Source organism: Aplidium turbinatum, chromosome 3 (genome assembly GCF_918807975.1).
Source record: "Aplidium turbinatum chromosome 3, kaAplTurb1.1, whole genome shotgun sequence".
Taxonomy (NCBI): Eukaryota; Metazoa; Chordata; class Ascidiacea; order Aplousobranchia; family Polyclinidae; genus Aplidium; species Aplidium turbinatum.
This window is the reverse complement of record NC_137474.1, coordinates 1,755,178-1,765,413: the sequence shown is the minus strand read 5'-3', so window position 1 is coordinate 1,765,413 and position 10,236 is coordinate 1,755,178. Positions and strand designations below refer to the sequence as shown.

The 10,236-nt window shown below is 41.2% G+C and overlaps 1 protein-coding gene across 1 annotated transcript; it reads right to left on the bottom strand.

The window, feature by feature from the left end:
* Nucleotides 1–8,198: 8,198 nt before the first annotated feature.
* Nucleotides 8,199–9,167, bottom strand: LOC145766012 (protein CFDP2-like). The gene has a single exon (XM_082577665.1). The coding sequence runs from the start codon at nt 9,165–9,167 to the stop codon at nt 8,199–8,201; it is 969 nt and encodes a 322-aa protein (XP_082433791.1).
* Between the last annotated feature and the right edge of the window lie 1,069 nt (nt 9,168–10,236).

Genomic DNA, 10,236 nt, shown 5'->3' with positions numbered 1-10,236 from the left:
CTATGACTTTTTTCTTTCTATGAAAGAGTCTTATTGTCAGTCAACATTTAGACTAAGAAACTGTATGGTCGTTCAGTGTTTTTAGGCAACCTTCCTTTTCCGATGTGTATTTAGAAGTTAAACTCACTTTCTCTCATACGGTAGATTGATTGAAGGCAGTGGCTATTTGACCGGCTCCGGTCTTTGAATCTAAAACACTATTTGACCGGTCATGACGTCACTATATAGGCAGTTAGGCACCTTTTTCTTTTCTCTTTTAAAGCAAATGACGAAAAGCGCCTATATAAGTTCTAAATTCGACAACTTCATTCAACTCGATCCGTGGCGCGTATGATATTTCTCCGGTTGCTATTCCAGAGGGAATGAGTTTGATACTACTCGGAAGCGTTCCTTTCTTCTTTTTTTTAACTAAATTTTGATCCGAAGTGCATTTTTTTGGTCAATTTTTAATTTGAGTTGCCTACAGCCCAATTTTTTATGTCTTTTCAAATGTGGGTAATAAATCTAGAGTTTTTTTAATTTGCTGGAATTTGAGATTTTCTCTGGGTACGGTAATTTTCCGTTCGTCATAAGAGGATGTGACAGTGTTTGCGAACGACGCATTACATTTTTGCTCTCAACAAGTTAGTTATATACAGCTACTGCAAAATGACTTCAGAGCTTTTTACCAAAATTGACGCCAGGTTGGTAGCTGTGCGTTTTACATCAGATCATACCACTAACAAGAAAGATTGTGACTAACAATGCTAAGATTGTGAAAAAGGTTATAATAATGCAATATGACAAATTATTAAGAAAGGTCCATAGTTTTTATTAAAAAATTTCATTGTATACAAAATGCTTGTTTTTCTTGAAAATTTAGAAAGGTCCGAAGTCATTTTGCGGTAGCTGTACAATGCTTCTTTTAAAAAAATGGTAATGGTATGTAATGCGTCGCTCGGCAAACACAGTCACATCCTCTTACCGTACAGTACCCAGAAAAAATCTTAAATTCCAGCAAATTAAAAAAACTCTAACTTTATTACTCACATTTGAAAAGACATAAAAAATAGGGCTGTAGGCAACTCAAATTAAAAATTGACTAAAAAATGCACTTCGGGTCAAAATTTAGTTGAAAAACAAAAAAAAGGAACGCTTCCGGGTAGTATTGAACTCATTCCCTTTGGAATATCATACGCGCCACGGATCGAGTTGAATAAAGTTGTCAAATTTAGAACTTATATAGGCGCTTCTCGTCTTTTGCATTGAAAGAGGAAAAAAAAAGGGTGCTGGTTTAGCATCGGCCGCCTTGGTCAGTGACGTCATAAAAATGTGTGACATCATGCAAAAAAACGCAACTACTTTTAGGAAGGGTGCAAAAACGCGGAATAGAAGTAAAAGCGGAATGACTATTGATTTTTAAATATTTGTAGTGAATAGTGCCTCCAGCTTTCTCATTTCTGCTTAAATCGTTGGAAAGCACGATGCTTCATCTACCCGAATGAATTAATTGCCAAGGCGATTCGATCATTGTTCATCATAACTCATAAACCGCCACCCGTTTGCTGTGATCGGTGAATAGTGCCTCCACCAAATATGCTGTAGCTTTCTTATTTCTGCTCGGATTTTAACAATTTTACTATCATTGGATGGCATTATGCTTCATCTACCCGAATGGATTAACTTCCAATCTAAAGTAGGCATTATATATATTTATGTAGCGCTAACTTAAACTTTATACTATTTTGTACCAATTCTCAGCAATTCATTTTTTACAATAAAAATACCAAACCAACACAAATTAAAAGAGTATGTCTTGGTTTATTCATATGTTAATATTCACATTTATATCTAATCCACAAAACAAGCAATCGTTGTTCAAACGTAATCGCTCGACGAAGCTTTTTACCAAAACAATGCAAACACAAAGCGATCAATTTCGAGTGTTCATTATAAGCCGCCCACAATTTGATGTGATCGGTGAATACTGCCTCCACCAAATATGCTGTAGCTTTCTCATTTCTGCTCGGATTTTAACAATTTTCCTATTGTTGGAAAGCATGATGCCTCATCTACCCGAATGGATTAATTGCCAGTCTAAAGTAGGCATTACATTTATGTAGCGCTAACTTAAACTTTACTATTTTGTACCAATTCTCAGCAATTCAATTTTTACAATAAAAATACCAAACCAACACAAATTAAAAGAGTGTCTTGCTTTATTAACCTAACAACTTTCACGTTTATATGTTATCTATTATACAAAACGAGAAATCGTTGTTCAAACGTAACTGCTCGACGAAGCTTTTTTCCAATGCATTTTTCAAGGCGATTCGATCGTGGTTCAGTATAAGCCGCTCACAGTTTGCTGTGATCGGTGAATACTGCCTCCACCAAATATGCTGTAGCTTTCTCATTTCTGCTCAGATTCTAACAATTTTACTCTCGTTGGATGGCATTACGCTTCATCTACCCGAATGGATTAATTGCCAATCTAAAGTGGGCATTATATTTATGTAGCGCTAACTTAAACTTTACTATTTTGTACCAATTCTCAGCAATTCATTTTTTACAATAAAAATATCAAACCAACACAAATTAAAAGAGTATGTTTTGGTTCATTGATATGTTAACTTTCACATTTATATCTAATCCACAAAACAAGCAATCGTTGTTCAAACCTAACTGCTCGACGAAGCTTTTTTTCAAAACAATGCAAACACAAAGCGATCAATTTCGAGTGTTCATTATAAGCCGCCCACAGTTTGCTGTGATCGGTGAATACTGCCTCCACCAAATATGCTGTAGCTTTCTCATTTCTGCTCGGATTTTAACAATTTTCCTATCGTTCCAATTCTCTTGATTCTCCAATCAATGATTTAAAACTACATTGCCAGTTGAGGAATGATATGAAAGAGATACAAAAATATTCTGCAACTATACCTCCACTTTTTATTGAAATAACTTTTAGCATATTTGACAAAGTTTGATAAACATTAATATGTGGTACCTTTCTGAGCGCCTAGTTATTTTTGCACTATTCAGCGATCATGCTTCCTTCACTCAGAAACAGAAAATGGCTAGAGAACTTTTAAAGTATGATGGAGCATTTAAATCAAGTAAACTTCCAAAAATCAGAATCCAGCAAATGCCAGTTCTTCAACAACAAACTCAACTCCACAACCTTATTATAGGAAAAGACTCATGGACTTAGTTCAATTTACTCAAATTAGATACAAGTTTTTTAACAGCTAATCCCAAGTTTTGGCACAAAAATCTACTGATACTTAAAGATAAAAAATATAATCAAAGCAATCCCAGTTGTCAATGATGCATCTGAACGAGCATTGGGTCTTCTTACTGAATTTTATGACAAACTTACCCGAAATTCTACAGCAAAACAAAACATTTTAAAGATTATCAAAGGATTGAGAGAAAAACAAGCCACAGTTGCTACATCATCAGAAAGAGTTACTAAAAAAGGAATGAAACTGTACTTGTGAAAACTACAAATCAAGCAACATTGATGCGTAAAACATTGCATATTGCATTATGGCTACACAGGTACCGGATCACTGGTACACCTTTTGTCTTGAGCATTGTCAAAGGAAGTAAAATAGTATTGGTTACTACATGTTAACTGATATACCGTATATATTATATACTGTATGTATGTATACCAGTAATTTAAGGTTTTAGTCAAGTACTTTAATTTTTTGTTTACATTGCCAGACTATTGTGTGATTGTTACATTGCCACTTTAGCCAGCAATAGCAAAAATTTGTATAAAATAATTTTTAGAGTAAATTAACTAGATTTTTCACAAAAACGCTATTTTAGGAAATATCTAAAAAACTACATTACCTAGACCCATAAAATGTATTAAACACTCATAGGAATATTGGTGTTCTGGAACTTTTGGTGTTTACTAGAGCTTTCTAACTAAAGTGGTTTTCAAGTTACGCCATTTTTTTAAAATTTGGGTTGTTTCCATGGAAATGTAAAGAAAATAGGCGTCAAACAACAATGAAATTTAAAAATTTTTATATTAGCATTAGTTTTGACTCCAAACACAACTTTTTGCCAGCCAACAGCAAGATCAGTGAAAGTAAGGTTTTTTTGGTACACCCTAATGAACACTCGATATTGATTGCTTTGTGTTTGCATTGTTTTGAAAAAAAGCTTCGTCGAGCGGTTACGTTTGAACAACGATTGCTTGTTTTGTGGATTAGATATAAATGTGAACGTTTTAACATATGAATAAACCAAGACATACCGTACTCTTTTAATTTGTGTTGGTTTGGTATTTTTATTGTAAAAATTGAATTGCTGAGAATTGGTACAAAATAGTAAAGTTTAAGTTAGCGCTACATAAACATAATGCCTACTTTAGATTGGCAATTAATCCATTCGGGTAGATGAAGCATAATGCCATCCAACGAGAGTAAAATTGTTAAAATCCGAGCAGAAATGAGAAAGCTACAGCATATTTGGTGGAGGCACTATTCACCGATCACAGCAAACGGGTGGCGGCACTATTCACCGATCACAGCAAACAGGTGGCGGCTTATGATGAACAATGATCGAATCGCCTTGGCAATTAATTCATTCGGGTAGATGAAGCATCGTGCTTTCCAACGATTTAAGCAAAAATGAGAAAGCTGGAGGCACTATTCACTACAAATATTTAAAAATCAATAGCCATTCCGCTTTTACTTCTATTCCGCGTTTTTGCACCCTTCCTAAAAGTAGTTGCGTTTTTTTGCATGACGTCACACATTTTTATGACATCACTGACCAAGGCGGCCGATGGTAAACCAGCACCAAAAAAATTGCCTATAGAGTGACGTCATGACCGGTCAAATAGTGTTTCAGATTCAAAGACCGGAGCCGGTCAAATAGCCACTGCCTTGATTGAATGAATCTTTATCCTCGGATTGGGAAAGCTTCTTACAGAGCTTAATCCTGGCAGTTTCGCATACTTGTAGAGGCTTTGAATCACTGACGCAGGCCCGGTCACCGAGATTGGAAGAGTGCAGTTTCCGATTGTTGAAGTCTTGCTGCCGGGGAGTTATTCCATCCATTAGGCTAGATGCCGCTGTATGGAGAGCAGTCCTTAACGTGCGTTGCTCAAGCGCACACCCTGAGAGTCGAACCAGCACCACTTGATCTTGAAGCTTCTTTGTTCCAGAAGTCACGCGCTAACCAACTGAGCTATCAGGTGTGCGCTTAGTCAACCCTGTAAAATAGCAAGGTCTACAGTATTTTCTACTAAAACTATACACTTGCAGCGTGAATACCTAAATCAAACATGACTCCCACATCACAGAAGGCGCTAAGGCCTGACAAACTTTCGAATGTTACTGGTATGGATGCTAAGATATCTACTGTACTGTCAGTCCAACTGTCCTAGATGCCACAAAATTATATCAATCACTCAACTGGTTCATTAATCATTTCAGTTCAAAACTGCGCAGTTTACACATGATTGATTGCCAGTGTTGCCAAATCTTTAAAAAAAGTTCTTGCAATACTGCATAAAAACAACCCAATCCAATGACATAAAAATAAAAGTAGCCTTATACAAGCCAAAATTTATTTTCTGAAGTATTTTTGCACCAAATAGTCCAGTCCATTTGAGAATTTACACTGCTATCATTCCAAGTGCATAAACATGAAACGTTGACTTTGCAAAACAAAAGTGCTCATACTTGCTATGATGCTATTTTATTCGTATTGTTTATAATAATATTTATTTGCATCAGACAAAGCTGTCCATATCCAAAACAACGAAATAATACACAAACTGCAAACAACGAACAACAACAACGAATAAGTATAAACAATAATATAAAAACAAATAATAATATAAACGAATAACGAATAATATAAAAACAACGAATAATTATAACCAGGGATATCTAGAACAATATCCCTAATCTAATATCCCTGATTGGTGTTCTAATATCCCTGATTATAACTGTATTCAATTTTATTTTATTTGTTATTGCTGACGCGAACATGTAGAGAACGACAAAGTAGTAGGCATCCTTCCATCTTTTCAGATGATGGTACCGGTAGCACTCTGGGTACGGCAGCTTCTCATATAGCTCTGAAGTCCAATCCTGGCGTGGCAGTCTCGTCCACAGTTTGGACATATGAAATCAGAGGAGTTCTGAGGCTGCTGTCTCTCTTTTCTTCTTTGTCTTCTTTCCTCTAGTTGCTTCCTCCGCCTCGACTGACCCTTTGCTAGACCCGCACTGACTTCGTAGCGCCATCTGTTGCGATTTGCTGCGATCAGTTCCCAGCTGGCAGGGTATGTCAGTCTGCTTCAGGTCTCTGTCACGCAGTGCGGGTCGTCCTACTGGGCGTTTCCCTGTGGCAAGTTCACTGTACAGAACGTCCTTGGAATGCGCCCATCCTTCATTCTGGATACATGCCCCAACCAGCGTAGACGTCGCTGGCAGAGGAGAAGGTGTATGCTCAGGGAGCAAGAACGTTCCAGAACAGTGGTGCTGGGTATTCTGTCCTTCCAGGAAATACCAAGAATGCGCCTCAAGCAACGAAGGTGAAAGCTTTCAAGGCGGTTTTCTTGTCTGGCGTAAGTGGTCCAGGACTCACTACCGTACAGCAGAGTAGGCTACTAAGAACACACGCACGGTACACTCTGAGTTTTGTGTTAAGTGTCAAAAGATTATTGTCCCACACTCTCCTCCCGAGTTGAGTCATCACTCCTGCAGCCCTGGCTATCCGTCTGTCGATTTCCTTATCTAAGGACAGGTTGCTGGTGACCGTTGAACCAAGGTAGGTGAAGTGGTCTGTCACTTCGAGCAGTTCTGGTCCTATGGTGATGACAGGTGGCTTGGGACATCTTGGCCCATGACTGCTGTTTTCTTGATGCTGGTGGTCAGTGCGAATTCCCTACAGGCGTGTGCAAACTGGTTGAGCAACTGCTGCAGCTCGTGCTCGGCGTGTGCTGACAGTGCTGCGTCGTCGACAAACAGCAGTTCTCTGATCAGCACTGTGCGAACCTTCGTCTTGGCTCTCAGTCGGGCCAGGTTGAACAGTTTCCCATCACTGCGGGTGTGTAGGTGGACACCTTGTGTGGAGTGACCGAATGCAAACTTCAGTAACAGAGAGAAGAAAATCCCAAACAAAGTCGGCGCAAGGACACATCCTTGTTTCACACCAGACCGAATTGCGAAGGGTTCAGAGGTCTCCCCGTCGTAACTGACCACACCCTGCATGTCCTTGTGGAAGGAGATGATGATGCTAAGCAGCTGTGGAGGACAGCCAATCTTCTGCAGTAGCTGAAACAGGCCTCTCCTGCTGACAAGGTCAAAAGCCTTCGTCAGGTCAATATAGGCGATGTATAACGGCCTCTGCTGCTCACGGCATTTTTCTTGAAGCTGTCGTACGGAGAAAATCATGTCTGTTGTGGACCTCTGGGCGCGGAACCCGCACTGAGATTCAGGGTAGACCCTGTCGGCCAATACCTGAAGGCGCCTAAGGACCACCTTGGCAAAGACTTTTCCCACGATGCTAAGCAGAGAGATGCCTCTGTAGCTGTTACAATCAGTGCGATCCCCCTTGTTCTTGTACAGAGTAATGATCTTGGAGTTGCGCATGGACTGCGGTACTTGGCCCTCTTTCCAACAAAGACGCAGTATAGCTCGTGCAGTGGTTTTAGCAGGACAAGTTTCCCACACTTTGTGACCTCGGCTGGAATGTTATCCTCTCCCGGTGCTTTCCCACTTTGCATAGAGTCAATGGCTTTACTCAGTTCTTCTAAAGTAGGTTCTGCATCAAGCTCTGCTATAACAGGTAAATCTTCAATGTTGTCTAGCACTTCTTTAGAGACTGAGTTTTCTGTTGAATATAGTCCCAGGTAATGTTCCACCCAGCGTGCCATCTGCTTGTTCTTGTCTGTAAGGATCTCGCCAGTCGATGCTTTAAGGGGGGCACACTTTTTGATTGGTTTTCCTGTTGTTTGCTTGATGCCCTCATACATTTTTCTTATGTTGCCACTGTCTGATGCAAACTGGATACGTTCTGACAGCAGAAGCCAGTGGTTGTTAGCACAGCGGCGTGAGGTTTGCTGAGCTTTGTGTCGGGCGACTTTTAGGGCTTGTAGGTTCTGACTGCTCGGGTTTTGTTTGTAGCTGAGCAGTGCTTTACGTTTCAGGTCGATAATAGGTTCCAACATAGAGATGTGTGCTTCAAACCAGTCTGTGTTCTTTCGCTTCTTCTCTCCTTAGGTCTGGACGGTGGATGGTCTTACTCAGTGACTCCCACATGTGTTCTGCGTCCTGAGTCTGGGCAATGTTTAGGCTTTCTTCAAGACGTTCAAAGAACTTCTGGTTTTTGTTTGGAAGGGAGGTTTTGCTGACATCGATTTTAGGCTGGCCTTTCTTCTTGATGTGATGCAGCCTCTTGGGCCTTATTGATATCCTTGAGGCAACAAGAGAGTGGTCAGTGTCGCAGTCTGCACTGTGGTATGATCTTGTGTTGCAGACACTGTTTAAAGAGGTACGTCGTGTGATGACTAGATCCAACTGGTGCCATCGTTGCGATCTGGGGTGTCGCCAGGATGCTTTATGGATAGCCTTGTTTTGGAAGAAAGTGTTTGTTACACAAAGGTTGTGGTAGCAGCAAAGCTTGAGGAGCCTTTGCTCGTTGTCGTTCATTTTGCCAATCCCATGGTGACCCAGCACATTTTGCCAAGACTCATTGTCTGCCCCCACCCTGGCGTTGAAGTCCCCCAAGACGAAGATGTGCTCTGATGCTGAGATTTCCTGAACAGCCTTGTCTAATTGCTCATAGAACTGATCCTTGGCTTCAGGTGTGGCCTGCAGTGTTGGCGCATACACACACACGAGGTTTGCAGGACCTTCATGCGTGGAAAGGCGCAGTGTAAGGATTCTTTCTGTGCCTCCCGTAGGGGGTTTTATCATGTGCAGCATGGTATTTCTAACGGCAAAGCCAACCCCATGTTCTCTGGTTTCATCCCTTGCTTTCCCTTTCCAGAAGAAGGTATAGGAGTCCTCCTTTAGGGACCCACTGTCAGGAAGTCTTGTTTCTTGCAAAGCAGCTATATCAATGTTCAATCTGTAGGGTTCGCGATCGATCACTGCAGTCTTACGAAAGTCCTGTATATCTCTTAAGTCGTCGGATAGACCAGTACGCATAGTTCGTACATTTTAGCTTGCAATACGAATGGCTGGAGTTTTCTGTTTACTTCTGTCATTTCTTACTTTGTTGTTTGGTGTATGGCATACAACCCACCTATCGAGTAAGACTCTAAGCTCCACACACCCAATGAAGCAGGTAAGTCGTGACGGGTCAGCACCTAACTGGCCGGGGGCTGCCCGGCTTAAAGCGGGCGGTAGCTGAACCAGTAGGATTTCGAGGATCCTTCCCACTGTCGAAGACAACCCGTGGCGTCTAGCTTTTACGTCAATTTAACAAAGACTTATAACCCGTAGACTGCTGTCCTCCGGTTTGTTTTACGCACCCAGGGATGGGGGCGACTGGAGTGGCCTCTCCAGAGTGCTGGCCTGGGCGTCTGTATGGAGGTCTTGCGCTGCCCAAAAACACAACAGGACCCCCTCTCTGCCTCTCCGGCGTGGTCCGAGGGAACGCAAAGCGTGACACTCGGCGACGGTTTGGCTGCAGGAGTTGCCGGAAGGATGTCAGAGTTTGACAGTCGACCGCCTCACGTACTCCACTCCGGATTTTCTGTCTGGGTTGACTCCCGTAGCCTTTCCCAGGACTGGATGTAGCCGCAAGACAGCGGAGGTTTTTAAATCAGGGTTTGCCTTCCCCGAGACGAACTGCCGTCCAAGACTGGCGGGCTCCGTCTGCCCGGCTGTTGCTGTACTGTCTTTTGTCTGACCTCTCACCTGTAACCTGTCCGACATGGTTAGACCTGCCAGGGGCTACGAGCCCCCGTCGGTATAGCCCACAGGATCCTTGAGGTACTCAAGCCTCCCCACCACGGCAAGGTAACAAGTACGGGAGAAACACACAAATTTGACACCAACAAAAGGAAAAGATGACAAAACCAAAAGGTTTAAAATATGCATCAATAAATTCATAAAACAGTGTTTGGAAAATACTACAATTAACACTTGCAAGTGCAACAAGAACGATTTAAATTATACAACACACAAAAGAAATTCAAAGAGACTGGATTCCCAGATTTTTTACTTTGAGCGTCTCGTATTCAAAAACTTATTTTGTACTGATCATACTATT